Source organism: Leopardus geoffroyi, chromosome D3, assembly GCF_018350155.1.
Source record: "Leopardus geoffroyi isolate Oge1 chromosome D3, O.geoffroyi_Oge1_pat1.0, whole genome shotgun sequence".
NCBI lineage: Eukaryota > Metazoa > Chordata > Mammalia > Carnivora > Felidae > Leopardus > Leopardus geoffroyi.
Window position 1 is genome coordinate 21,469,175 of NC_059339.1, and position 14,616 is coordinate 21,483,790.

Here is a 14,616-nt window from a genome sequence, read left to right on the forward strand (position 1 = left end):
AAGCAACTACTCAAATCTGCTCGAAGGATGGAAGCAGCCAGACAATGTAAATGAATGGGCATGGCTCTGTTCCAATAAGAATTCTTTCTTTTCTTTATTTTGAGAGAGAGAGAGAAAGAGAGAAAGAGGGAGAGGGGCAGACAGAGAGGGAGAAAGAAAGAGAATCTTAAGCAGGCTCCATGCTGTCAGCGCAGAGCCCAACACGGGGCCCGAACTCACAAACCATGAGATCATGACCTGAGCTGAAATCAAGAGTTGGACACTTAACCGACTGAGCCATCTAGGCACCCCATCTTCCAATAAGAATTATGTATAAAAGATGATGGTGAGTCAGATTTGCCTGTTTCCTGACCTCACTTTTATATCATACAATGTTCATCTTTTAAGAGGCTGCTTAGATCTTAATACCAGGAAAGGTTATGCTTCTTCCAAGCAAATGGTTTGTCTTTTTATCTTATTACCACTCTGAATCCTGGAACAGATGTTTCCCACTTTTCTTTGGCTCCCAGATAGTACAGGACTGAATTTAGCACAAAACTCTAGATACTTTATAAGTCCTCAGATAATGTAGTATCTTGTATTTTTCTTTTATTTCCCCATCTAGTCACATTTTATTTTGGAGGTTCCATTTACTTCCATAATCCACCTGAATTAACTTTTCAGAATAAACAAAAAGACAAGAAAAGCTGGATGGACTGAATTGCAGTCTTTGTGCAGAGGCCTGGAAAGAGGCAAGTGGAGGGAGGTGCTTGGTGTTGGATGCAATTCCATTCATTTTTTTAAGATCTTATTTTTTGGGGCGCCTGGGTGGCCCAGTCGGTTGAGCGTCCTACTTCGACTCAGGTCATGAACTCGTGGATTGTGAGTTCGAGCCCCATGTTGGGCTCTGTGCTGACAGCTCAGAGCCTGGAGCCTGCTTCAGATTCTGTGTCTCCCTCTCTCTCTGCCCCTAACCCACTCGCATTCTGTCTCTATCTCTCTCAAAAATAAATAAACATTAAAAAAATTTAAAAAAAAAAAAGATCTTATTTTTAAGTCATCTCTATAGCCAAAGTGGGGCTTGAACTCAACCTCGAGGTCAAGAGTCACATGCTCTACTGACTGAGCTAGCGTGGCACCCCAGATGCAACTCCATTTTAAGAGCCTTGTCCAAAATCCTCCTTGCAGAAGGATTCCGTGTAACCTGCATAGATACCCTGCTTCCAGCAGCTGCAGTTGAATCTCTCCCTTTTTTCAGTAGGTTACAGTTAGGGACTTGCTTCCAAAGAACAGAGTATAGCAAGGGTAAAACAGTAACTTCATAATGGAGACAGCTGGCAAATACCACATCACGTGCTGTTCACGTGACCGGCGATGTTGTATGGGTCCCATATACCAGCTATTATGTAGTGATAAGGAGCATGCTTTACTGCTGAGGTATTCTTGTCAAAAACTCACAACTCTACCATGAGAAAAACATCAAACTTACCCAGATTCAGAGGCATTCTTCAGGATATCTAGCCTGGGAGCCTCAAGACTCTCAAAGTCATAAAAATAAATAAAAACAAAAATAAAAACAAAAAACAGGTAAAGACTGAGAAAACTGTCACAGACCAGAGGGCACTGGGGAGACATGAAAACTAAATGCAACATGGTGCCCTGAATTGGATCCTGGAACAGAAAAAGGGCATTCATAGAAAACTGGTGAAACCCAAATAAAGTCTGGTATTTAGTCAATTAAACAAAGAAACCCTCTTCAGCAACAGCAACCCCCAGTCTCCTTCTCTTTTCCTACACACCCAAAGCCGTGGGAGAAGATGAGGGGGGAAGCTCTGCCAGGGATGCCTTACAGGTTAATACCGTCCTCAACAGGCACCTCCTAGGACCCTCCAACTCATGTACCTGTCAGAGCCCTACTTTCTTAGGCTGGAGGACAATCAGCCACAAGGAAGCTGCCAGCCCAGCTCTCCAACTATACCTTGAGGGTGGTAGACAGAACACATTGCTTTGTCTTACCTGAAGACAAAATGGGCTAAGTGGTGTTCCTGGTTTCCCCTCACCTGACTCCTTTAGGGCATTTAGAGGTAACATAAAGGGACCCATGACAGAATCTCATATTCAGACAGCCTGGGAATAACTCCCAGCTCCATAGCCAGGAGATTTCCCAAGGTTTATAATATCAGGGAAGGACAGAATATCTTCCCAAATCAAATCTCTTCCACCTGCCCTCATGGAGTTTACCATCTGGGAGTGGGAAGGAAAAACAGACATTAGACAAGGAATGCCCATATTAGGACAGCTCTATGCCCAGGAGGAGCTTGGGATTTGTCATCTCAATTAAACTGGATTATCTCCACAAGTACAGCCTCCCTCCTCCACATGTCCATCCCAACCCCTGATTCTCAATGCTTATTTATATTTTTATATCTTAACATCACTCTAAAAAAGAAAAGACATTATCAATAACTAGACATATAATAAGATAAATACACAAGAAAACCCAGTGAAAAGGATAGAAAAAGTGAGAGAAAGAGAAAACAAGGGTAGGAAAAGTGAAATTTTAGAATCTAAGTAAGTACTTCGATGATAACGTTTTAAACGTCTAGACCTGCGGCATGCAGTACAGTAGCTACTGGCTATATGTGGCTATTTAAATATAAATTAATTAAAATAAAATGTAAAATTCAGTTCCTCAGTTGCCACTTGTCAAATGCTCACTAGCCATGTGTGACTAACCATCTGTGTTGGACAGCACAGATACAGAACATTTCCATCATAGCAGGAAGTTTGATTGGACAACACTGTTCTAGAGCAAAGGCGGCAAACAAAAATATGTACAAGGACCAGTAGGTATATATTAGCACACCTGACTAAAGGCCATGGGCTGCTCCAAGGCCATGTGACCACTGCTGGGAAGGAAGCCAGGCCCAGTGTCTAGCTTATTTCATAATACAAGACAGAAACCTGGATTTGTGTATGAAATCTCCTGATTTTTTAAAATATTTCCAACCACTTCAAAAATTAAAAATGCACAGCAAGGCTGAACATGTTTTTGGGAGATGGGAATGAAATGAATGTCCTGCAGGGAAAACTGTGCTCTTGGCAGAAGTCTGACACATAGATTTCTGATAAGAACCTGCCTTGATGGTGGAGGGTTTAGGTTAGGACAATGGTTGATTAAAGTGACCCTAGAGTCCTCCGGGCATGGGGGGGAGGGGGGACTGAGCCCCCGGGGGATGTGAGCCTTTTGTTCACTCAAGTTTCCAAAGAGGAAAAAAAAAAAAAACACACACACACACACACACACACACAACAGATCAAAAGGGGAAAAGTCTACTTTTAGTCACACTGACTCTGACTTCCCAGGGTTCCCACCAGCATGCTGTGCACTACTGTCCTAACAGCTTCGAAGTGCATCCTGCAAAAGCCTGGGGGCCTGTGGTAGCATCTCTGTTGCCATCACAGGTTGCAACTGCTGGGGGCTGGGAGACTTCTCCAATCCCCCACATACTTAAGCCAGAATGGTTCCATGTTTGTTGGGTTACAGTTCAGAGTTTGGTGTAAATTATCCATTGGGAAAGAAAGGGTTCCATTGTTCAAATAAACATTTTTGTGTCTATCTCCACCATCAGTATGTCTGAGGTGGTATTTACAGAGCCCCTCCCAAGTGCCAGGCTAGGTGCTAAAGAATCAATGGTGAGCAACACAGACATGGCCGCTGCCCTGTGGGAGCTTAGTCTCATGAAGTTGGGCACTAATCAAACCCAGTCATACAAATATAAAGGTAGAACCAGGAGAAGAACTGAAAGGAGGGGCACTATGTAAATCTAAGATGTAGGATTTGACTAGACGACTAGGAGTTAACCAGGCACAGAGGGAACAGTATGTGCCAAGGCACTGTGGCAGGAAACCTGGTGCCTACGGCAGTCTAGAGAAAAGCTCATGTCATTGGAGTCCAAAAGTGAGAAAGAGGATGACAGAAGATGAGGTTAGAAAGGGAGGGAGGGCCTTGGTCATGTGGGACCTTCCAGGCCTTTGTAAGGATTTTGGCTTTTACCCTAAAGGAAAGAAAGCCACATGTTATGAACTGAATGTATGTTCCCAAAATTCATATGTTGAAGCCCTCACCCCCAAAGTGATTGTATTTGGAAGTGGAGCCTTTGGGAACTGATTAGGTTTAGATGAGGCCATGAGGGTAAAGCCATGATGGGATTAATGTCTGTTATCCTAAGAGAGACCACAGCTCTCGCTCTGTCTGCCACCTGAGGACAAACGAGAAGGTAGCCAGCTGGAAGCCAGAAGAGGGCCCTTACCAGGAACCGAATGTGCCAGCACCTTGATCTTGAGTTTTCAGCCTCCAGAACTGTGAGAAGTCAATGCGCTGCCTAAGCCCCCCCAGTCTATGGTGTTTTGTCACAGCAGCCCCAGCTAATACACTGTGGAAAGGTAAACCCTGGATGCAGGCTGGGGAACAGACTGGAGAGGGCTGGGATGGAAGCAAGAAGACCATGCTGGAGGCTGCCTCAGGACCAAGATGGGAAACGGGTCACAGGGACAGAGGCTGGGGGGTGGTGATAGAAGTGACAAGTGACTTCACACGGGGCTGATCTGCTGAGAGCCGTACATTCCTGTGAGAATAACTGGCTGGGAGTCAGGGGGTAGGGGAGAGAAGAGACCCTAGCACCGGCTCAGGCCTCAGGTGGCAGGGGCCTGTCCCCCTCAACCATGATATTCCTTCAGGCTCCAAACTGCAGACTAATGATATCATGAGGCTGACTTCTGAGGAAAATTTCATTACCAAGGGTTTCTCATGCTCTCCAAATTCTTCTGTAAATTTGTGATGATAAAAATCGATTTCCGGAGAGCAGGGCATGGAGAGGAGAACTGTGTAGCTCTGTTCCACTTATCAGGCAGAGTGACACCTTCATTATCATTAGAATGATGAATTGGTGACACAAAGAACCATTTTCCAAGACTGGTGCATGGCCCTGTTCCCTGCAACCCTCTGTGCACTGCTATCTGTTTTAATTTTACAGGCACTTCCTTCCCAGAGCAGAGTTAGAGTCCAGGGTGATGCTGCTCTCCTGCTTGGCCAAGAGGAACCCCTTCTCAGCAGAGAGCTGTCATCAGCGGCCAAAAATTACAGGCATTACCTTTGCGACTCAGCCAGAGGTAGAGGACTTACTTTGCAAGGTCCAACAGGGTCACCCCAGAATTTCAGAGATCAAAGGCATAGGAGAGGTCACCCAGGCCCAGTGCATTTTCTCTCTCTCTCTCTCTCTCTCTCTCTCTCTCTCTCTCACACACACACACACACACACACACACACACACACAGGGAAAACAGCTGACTGGACCAATCAAGTTGGTTCACTACCTGTACCAGCTGGCCCCTGTCCTCCCTCCCCTCTCCCACACAGAGGTACATGTTTGGGGGACTGACTACATGCCAGGGTATAGCTAACCACAAACATGCTTCATCTCAGGTCCCTCTCACAGCAATCCTACAAGGAGAACACAGTTACTAGTCCCATTCTACAGATGAGAAACCTGAGGTTCAGGGAGGTTAGTGCAGCTGCCCAAAGGCTCACAACTAGTCTGATGCCAGAGCCTACACCCTGACAGTCTTCTAACATGCAGCCCCATTCTCTGAAAGAGCACACAACCCACTCTTTGTGCTTCCTGGTCCTGGAATTAGGGTGGAAAGCAGAGGCTGCAGGAATAGGGAGTAGGCACTAATAAACAGATGTTTGCAATGGACACCGAAACCTGGCACGGTAGGAATCCTATCCTAATCCTAGCTAGTATCCAGCCACCACATCCCATGCAACATGCAATATTATTGCTGCCTCATGCATTCACTACTGGAAGTGTTACTTAGTTTCCAAATATGTGGGGCTTTTCTAGTTACCCAGTTGTCCTTTACCTGTAACTTAATTGCATGGTGCTCAGAAATGTGCTCTATGGGATTTCACTCCCTTGAAGTCTGTTGAGAAATAGATATTCTTTCTAATCCTCAAAACTATCCTACAAGGAAGGTATTTTTATTTCCTTCAAATCAGGAAACTGAGGTTCAGGTGGTTAATTAACATGCTTAAAGCAGCTCCCTGGTACAGTGCTGAAGATGAAATCTTAAAGGAGTCATCTGACTCCACTGGCCTTTCTCCATTCCCCACACAGCACGTTAGAAAACAAACACCACAAATTTCATGTTATGTATATTTTAACACAATAATAATAAACAAAACAAACAAAGTTAAAAAAGCACAATTTCATTTTGTGTAAGTATAGAGGCTCCCTTACTACATATGAGTAGAGACAATTTATTATGTGTAAGCATAACAACACACCTGATGGGTAATATAAACTTTATTCGTGTGCCTCTCCTAACGGCTCATTGTGGGAACTTGTTCACTCTTGTTCCACCTGGAATTTCACCATGTGAAGCTATGTGGACTGCTATATTATTATAGGACTTATAAGACAATTCTCTTCTGGCTCTGCTGATTTTTCTTATGCTAACTTCTAATCTAAGCCTAAAATTTTTCACAAGAGGGTCTCTCATTAGAAAGTAAAAGGTTAAAAAGTCCACCCCAAGTTTGTTCTAAACCAAAAATGTAGCATGCTTTCCACACTTAAAGATCAGAGATTCTTGGATTAGAACTCAGAGATCCTGACAGGGATTTGCCCAGGGTCATGCAGCTCACTGGGAAATGGCATGCGCAGATCTCTGAAAACCTGCACAGACAGGCATAGCACCATGTGACCTCTTAAGCAAGGGAAGACTCCCAACGCTAACTACCCCCTTTCCCTCCAGGCACACTGTGCTACATGGTGCAGGGGCTCAGCCACACATGACTTGTGTGCCTTTGACTAGGTAATATATTTAAGCCTCAGTTTCTTCATCTGGAAAGTGGGGTGATAATACCTGCACCTCACAAACTGTTGTGAAGACTATGTGTGCAAAGCCCTTTGCATAGCAGCTGGCAGAGTGAATATTCAATGTTGCTTTTCTGACTTCCACCAAACAGGGATCCCTTAACCTTTGCCCTTGAACTTCTCAAGTCTTGTTCTCCTTAGTCTGCCTGACTCTACATAAACCCTTTCAACTCTCAAATCTCTGTAACTAAGTCAATTTCATATACTTATGGGCATCGATAAAGGGCAAGGAGCCCAGTATCTCTTCCACTAGGACCTGTCAGAACAGTAATTACTAAAGCCAGTTACAGAGCAGAGGTCACAAGTCAAGCCTGTTGGTCTTGGATTTAAATCTCAGCTCTACCCTGTACTAGGTAAAGCACAACTTCTTTGTGCTCCAATTTCTCTTTGTGTCAACTTGGGATAAATTAGCTCACAGGCCATGTAGTAAGGATGACATGAGAGAATACTATGTGTTTGGCACAGAGCAACTGAAGAATGTTTATGCTTGGAAGGCCTGTGGAGGTCTGGTCCCAACCCTTTATTTGACAAATGAGTTAAGGGAAGTCCAGAGGTGAGGTGAACTGCCCAGGGTCGCTCACAATTAGCCTATGACAAAGCATACGCCTATTAATAAATGCTTGCTGTGTTTTTCACCACTTCCTGCCACACTGTTAATGAATTTATCAGGTTGTACTGGCAGGAAAAAAGTAAGTGCTCAGTCCTTAAGAAAACATATTTCACGTTATATGGACAAAACACCTAAACGGGAAGATGTTGCTGTTGTGGCAGAGAATCAATGGCAACCTTGTGAAACAGGCAGAGCGGGAAACCAATGCATCAACGCTGATGCGATCATCTGTTCTCTCACATTAATCATTTCCATCCCCCTCTGCGGCCACCAACCCCACGGAAGGGAATGACACTTCTGAGATTGAATTCAATTTCAGCTGCCCTTCCAACTCAGCTTCAGCCCAATTTCATCTGTTCAGAGCCGAGCAGAAGCCTTCTGCTGATGGGACAGGCATGCAGGGGCTTCAGAGCCCTTGGAGTTTGACTGACCTGCGGGTAGAAGGTGGACGACGCTGTGCGCGGACTGCGGACAAACTCCATAAAGAAGGCCCCGTCCTGAAGTCAGAGGAGGAGGAAGCAGCAGCGGCAGCAGCAAATGCAAGGGAGCAAAAGAACAAATGTGGACCCGTGGTGAACCATCAGGGGAAGGACAGGGTATGAAAGAAAAAAATAAAAATAAAAACAAGGAGGGAAGGAGAGAAACAGGGGCATGTGAGGGGGATGGAGGGAAAAAAAGAGAGAGAGAAAGAGGGAGAGAGAGAGAGAGAGAGAGAGAGAGAGAGAGAGAGAAAGAAAGATCCACCCAGAAAGACCATATCCAAATGCAAAGCATTAGCAGGAATCCACACCTTCTTGGGCAGAATATCCCACCTGTGTGGGAGCAAGCACAGGGATCAAGGTGTGTCCAAGCTCCCTCAGGTCTCATCAGAGCCTGGCTTGGATGCCAGCACCCTCCCACATAGCTCTGAACTTCCTTCAGACCTATGTCAAGGGAGAGGAAAAAGCCACTTGGTGGGGATGGTGGGGGAAAGGTTTCAGGGGTCGCTTCCTGGCCTCCCGCCTGGCTGGATGACCAGCAGCCCTCTTGGAGAGACAGAGGCTTGAGGCTTTCAATTCTGCCTATTAATAAACATGGCAGCCAGATGGAAGAAGAGGATTCAATGCAAGAAAAGTTCGTGCTTAATTTTTTAAGCAAATAGGGGATCCAGAAGCAGCAATACCTTCTCCTCCACTGGTTGGATAACAAAATATCAAGAAGCTGAGACATATAGAGTGTCAGAAACATATGCATCATGGGGTGGGGGTGAGGGTGGGGAGGTGGAGAGTTCTGAAGCTGTCTTCCTCTCTGAACCTATTCTTGTGGGGTGCAAGTTGCCATGTATTTGAAACAAAAACAACATAGAGGACTTTCCCGAAGACCCCTCCTTTCATCTTACTTAAATTCTTGTCCCTTCAAAATACTCTTTATTTTTTATGCATTACCACTGAAATTCAGAAATGGCACTTGATAAATCTGAAGGTCTACTTTCTTACAACTTTTCTTCAATTCTCAAAATGGAATCACTGAAGTATATGGGTTGGGTGCCCATTTTATCAATACTGTTGCCATTTCCCATCAACCACTGCGAACTCAAATAACAAACCACGGAAATATGTGGCTGTGGAGATACAATCTCAGGACCTCTCTGCATCCTAACACAAGATGCGCTGACTGGGGAAACTGTTGGCATTTCTAAGCATGTCACACAGAGGTCTTCCCTTTGGCCATCTCATAACATCTACATTTCTCTTTGACTACTTGGGGATCTACATCTGTGACAAATGATAACCGTCCATGTGGATTTTAGTGCTCAGGGGGAAAATCAGAAGAGTGTGCTAATCGGCAATCTAATATTTGGCCATTGGTGTATTTTAACCTTAATGCTTGTGGTTCTATAATTTCTCTGCTTCTCAGTCCAGCCCTGGGCACTGGTTCTAATCCTCAAAGATGGCAATAAGTAGGGGTAACAGCTAGAGGGCAGCGCACAAGATGCTTATGAATTCTCACTGTTCCATTTGTGTCCCTTCTCTGCTAGAACATATAGAAGTAGAGCTGCTAATGCTGCTGAGGTTTACATACATGTGAAAAGATTCTTCCTGGATGGATAGATCGTTCCTTATGCAGAGACTATCCTTGGGACTGTACCTAAAGTCACTTCCTAGAGCTGGGTGAGGGAACTACAGACCGCAGACCAAATCCAGCTACTGGTTTATTATAGTCTGTGGGCTAAGGGTGGTTTTTAAAAATTTATATGGAGATAGAAGTACCTACATAATAGCCTTGATCTTGCCTGTTGGCTCACAAAGCCTGAAATATTTATTTAGGTTTGCCAACCGCTAGTCTATAGAATATATGAGCTGCCTATAGCCTCAGTTTATACTTTCTTAGATTTTAACCCCTGCATCCTGGTAGTCTAATTCTACTCATTTATCCCAAAGAAATAATAAGAGATGCGGTCAAATAATTATGTGCAAGGATGTTGTTTGCAATATTACTTATAATTGTGATACAGCGCAGAATAACTATAAAAACTTATAGAATAATTACCAAAAATCCTTTTTAAAATCAGAAACCATCTACAATTTTAATAAAAAAGTAAATTACCAATGAGGGTCTATCCATATGGTGATATATCACGTATTATTGAAAAATCATACTTTTACAAAATATTTAATGACTAGAAAATTTTCATGATATGGAAGTAAAATAAACAAATACATAGATAGATGTACAAGTTGGCCACAGTTTTGAAAAATGAAATACATGTATTGAATCTCCTTCATCTCCTAGTGATAGAGAGCAGGTAAGAGAACGCAGTCAGCTTACCTTCCCATACTAGAATGATCTCACATTCTGAACTTCCCAGAATGAGTAGACAGAGTCAAGTTTATTCATCTTAAAAGATACAAAAAGCCTGATCTATGGAGTTTCTGGCCCCTCTGCTGAACTTGTTATTTGGTACAGAGGCCCAAAGCCTCAGGTTTTAATTCCCCCATCCGCCCAGGATGCAATCCATTTGACTGTACTTCTCAGGAATCTAACTGATGGGAATTTCTTTATCAAAGAGTTAGCTCTCATGGAAGCTGCCCCAAGAGCTTTCTCCCTCCCATTTGGGAGAGCCAAGGATGTGGCTGAAGGAAAACCAGATGGCCAATTTCACAGTTCCAACCAGATTTTGGGACTTGACCAATATAGTTTAGCTTGACTATGTTGTATCTGCATTTATCTAGCAGTTAACTTCCTTACAATTGTGAGCAGAAACTGCTTCTTTAGAAATAGTAATGCTTAAAAGGGTTCAGGGTAGAATTCATCCAAATCCTCAGCATATTCAACCCTGGATTTGAATGGCTATTCATTTGGCCCGCCATGTCGGGCCCCTGAGAGCATGAGGCAGCTCCCTGCTGGAGTGGCCCCCTTTACCTTTCGTGGGCTGTCCACGTAGGTGGGAGTCATGGCAACGCTGCTGCTCTCCGCTGGCTGGGAGGAGCTCTTGCCACTGTGCACAGCTGCCTGCTGTTCTCCCATGCACCTGAAAGATGGAAAAACACGTATCTGTGGCTTGTTGGGAGCCCCCTGGTGAAGGGCCCACATTAGCCAAGATGAAATGAAGATACTACAGCTGTCACCTCAGAAACACCCTTCTCTATTTCTCCTTCAGGCCCAACACGATACCCTTCATTGCATTCATTGTCCTGAACAATCAACAGTCCTCCCAGATAAACAAGAAAAGAGCTCCATTTAAAAAGCACTGTCGTGGGGCGCCTGGGTGGCGCAGTCGGTTAAGCATCCGACTTCAGCCAGGTCACGATCTCGCGGTCCGGGAGTTCGAGCCCCGCGTCAGGCTCTGGGCTGATGGCTCAGAGCCTGGAGCCTGTTTCCGATTCTGTGTCTCCCTCTCTCTCTGCCCCTCCCCCGTTCATGCTCTGTCTCTCTCTGTCCCAAAAATAAATAAAAACGTTGGAAAAAAAAAAAAAAAAATAAAAAATAAAAAAAAATAAAAAGCACTGTCGTAGTGCTTATAGTATTTACATATTACTTTGAAAAGCCATGTGACATGGTTTGAATGACTCCATCCACAAACAACCCTTTTGTTAATCCTCTGGGAAGACTTGTTCTCGGTTTTCATTAAATATACCAGCAGAAGCACATTCTGAAAATTAGGGCTGCATTAACATGTGGCATAAACTATATGGGGAAATGTGTCGACTCCCCATACATTTTGAAGGTTTATATGTTAATTTTTCAAATACACGCACTTATATCCCTGCTCCTCTCCCCAACCCCCAATCACACATATCTAACAGACACTATCTCATAACACAAGACAACTATGGTTTTCTTATGACATCTTATCCCATCTCCGTTCTGATGTACATAAAAGTACATAAAAGCATATTTCCACATTTATTTTCCTTTTACCTATACTAAAAATAATTATGAGCTGTCATAACTTAAATGCTCCCCCAAATTTCTTCAGCATATCACTGAATTTTTATTTGGTAGAGTTCAGGAGACTCACATTATAGTCTTAAATCTTCATCACTATCGTAACATACACTTCTTGTGGTGTACGCTGTGAGGCACTGCCCAGATCCCTCTGCTATGGCCTTGCTGGCACAGTAGTGGGCCATGTTGTCCAGACTACTCACCTGTCAGCCCCTTTGGGGACAGCCCCAGCTGCAGAGCAGCCTTGTTCAAGCTCCTCCCCCCACTGGCCCCCAGCTGCCCACAGACAATGAGTGATCAACAAGGGGGTGTACAGATCTGGCCATGTTGGTCCAACTGGGCTCATCTCTGAAGGCTGTTCTAGATCTAGAGCTTGAGTGAGGGGACCCAAGGCTGTCACTGGGCCTGCACTGTACCTGGCTGCTCCCTCTATCCACTCCTGCTTCTTCCTCCCTCCCACACATGCTGAGCCTAAGGCCTCTCCTTAATAAACAATCTGCATGTTAAACTCCATCTCAGCCTGCTTCCCAGAGATCTCAGTCTGTGACACTTCTAAAATTCTGACATGTTTATTACAGATTGTCAAGTAATCTCATACCAGAGATTAAAAATCAGTTTCCATGGTAACCTGTTATACTCTTTTTTTTTCTAGTTTATTATGGAAAAATTTCAAACATATACAAAAGTAAAAAGGATAAGATAATAAATCCCTACATACCCAGCCCCAAAATTATAGAGCCAATCATGTTTCATCTATACTCCTTACCTACACACTCCAATTATTTTGAAGCAAAACATATTTCACCTGTAAGAACTTCAATATTCACTCTATCATTAAAAGAAAATAACTTAAAAAAAAACATAACCATAATTCAAACACACTTAAAATTTTAAAAAATTTCCAATATCAAATATTTCCCCGACTGTCTCCCAAAAATTATTTGTGGTTTGTTCAAAACAGGGTTCAATTAAGGTCCCCTTGTTGCAATGAGTTGTATCTCTTAACTCTTTTTTAAGCTATAAGTTCCTCTTCATTGTACTTCTATCTTTACAATTTATTTGTTGAAGAAAGTAGCTCATTTGTCCTGTAAATGTACATAGTCTGGATGTGCTGATTTTTATCCCTTTATTGTTTATCATATTCCTCTGTGCCTTGTACTTCCTGAGAACTGGGAGTTATACCTAATGGCTTGAGCAGATTCAGGTTCAATTTTGGACAAGAACTCTTCTTAAGTGGCATTATATATATCTATCTGGAGGCCTGTAATATCTGGCAGTCTCTCTCTGGTGATATTAGTGGCCACTGGTGATTTCTGTTAGATCCAGAAGTTCATTAAAGATCACACATGGTAATAGTCTATCATTCCTTCTGTAACTATTAGCTGCAATATTGAAAAAAGACAAACTTCCCTACACCAATTACTTGGTTACTCTGAGGTGTAATTCATATAGGAAAAGCAGAACAATTGCTCAATTCTTTCCCATGTCCCTGCACCACACAGTCTCTCTCTACCACATCAAAATGTGTTTTCCTTTGAGCCTCATCCACAAAGGCACACTGTGACATTCTCTCCCCCAAAGCTGCAGGGAGAGGAAGACCTGGTTACCCCCCATTGGCCCCTCAGATACACATGACAATCCCCATTTAGTGAGCTGCCTTTCATGTGCTGACCTGTGGACTAGGAATCAGGGTTTCGAATGTGAGTCCAAAACCCTTGTCCTTGGAGGCTCCTTATCTAACGGCTCATGAGGGGACCTGCCAGCAAAAGACTAGTTATGCTATATACATGCATATGTGAAAATAAACACGGAGGCCTACTGTCTTCTGACAGGATGGGGTTGTCAGCCAAGCCTCCATAGAAGCAGTGACAATTGCCTTTTGGTGATCTCTGCTCTGACTTGGTTGTCACTGAGTTATCTTCAGCACCAGCTGCCCAGACTGGTCTCAGCCATGCTGACAATCAGCAGAAGGCTGAGACTGCTGGGGCCTCTATCTTCTACAAGAGCTTGACTAAACACACATGACTTTAGATAAAGACCAGAAGAAAACTAGAAAAACTAGACAGTTTATAGTAAGATGGCAGGAGTATAGGTGAAGTCTTTAAAAATTCTTTTCCATATTGCTATAGCATTGTCTTTCATAATAAACAAAATCGGATCAGCTTAGTGCACCAAAAACAAAAGCAAAGCATACAAATAAAAAACGCTGTGTGTGCTAACATTATATAAAGGTCTGGCTCCCTCTGCTTTACCTCCTATATTGAGAAAACATAGCAAGTCACCCAAGAGCAGTCATCTGGAGAGAGAATAAGTCTCGGGTCTCTCTGTCCTGACTCCTGCTTGTGGGATTAGCTGAGAGTCTCTCCCTTCACACTGGGGGACACTACCACCTCAAGTATCCTTCCTCTTCCAGTCTGAGCAGAAAGAGGCTACTTGGACAAGTGTACTAAAGGATGACTCACTGACAAATTAAAATAAGATTCCCCCACCCCCAGCTTCACACCCCTCCCAGCAACATATGTTCCTTGTTCTTTTTTCCAGTGCGAAAGATCTGTGATTAGTTACAGGAAGAACCTGGTGGGCTGAGTTCTGGGGTCTTCCCTTGGTCAGGTGAAGGTATTTTCTGAAGAGGACCCAGTGCCCTCAGTGATGAGCTCAACC

The 14,616-nt window shown here is 43.7% G+C and overlaps 1 protein-coding gene across 14 annotated transcripts in view; it reads right to left on the reverse strand.

Moving 5' to 3' along the window:
• DEPDC5 (DEP domain containing 5, GATOR1 subcomplex subunit) overlaps positions 1-14,616 on the reverse strand; it is a 129,506-nt gene that overhangs the window by 27,311 nt on the left and 87,579 nt on the right. For 8 of the 14 annotated variants that reach the window (XR_006707910.1, XM_045459726.1, XM_045459725.1 and 5 more), the window contains 2 exons: positions 10,930-11,038; positions 7,959-8,024 (listed from right to left, as the gene is read on the reverse strand). Coding sequence is in view for 13 of the 14 variants with exons in the window: in XM_045459726.1 (XP_045315682.1) it covers positions 7,959-8,024; positions 10,930-11,038 (175 nt within the window). In the remaining variant the exon portion in view is untranslated. The remainder of the gene's footprint in view (positions 1-7,958; positions 8,025-10,929; positions 11,039-14,616) is intronic. The other 6 variants (XM_045459735.1, XM_045459729.1, XM_045459736.1 and 3 more) reach the window with 1 other exon arrangement.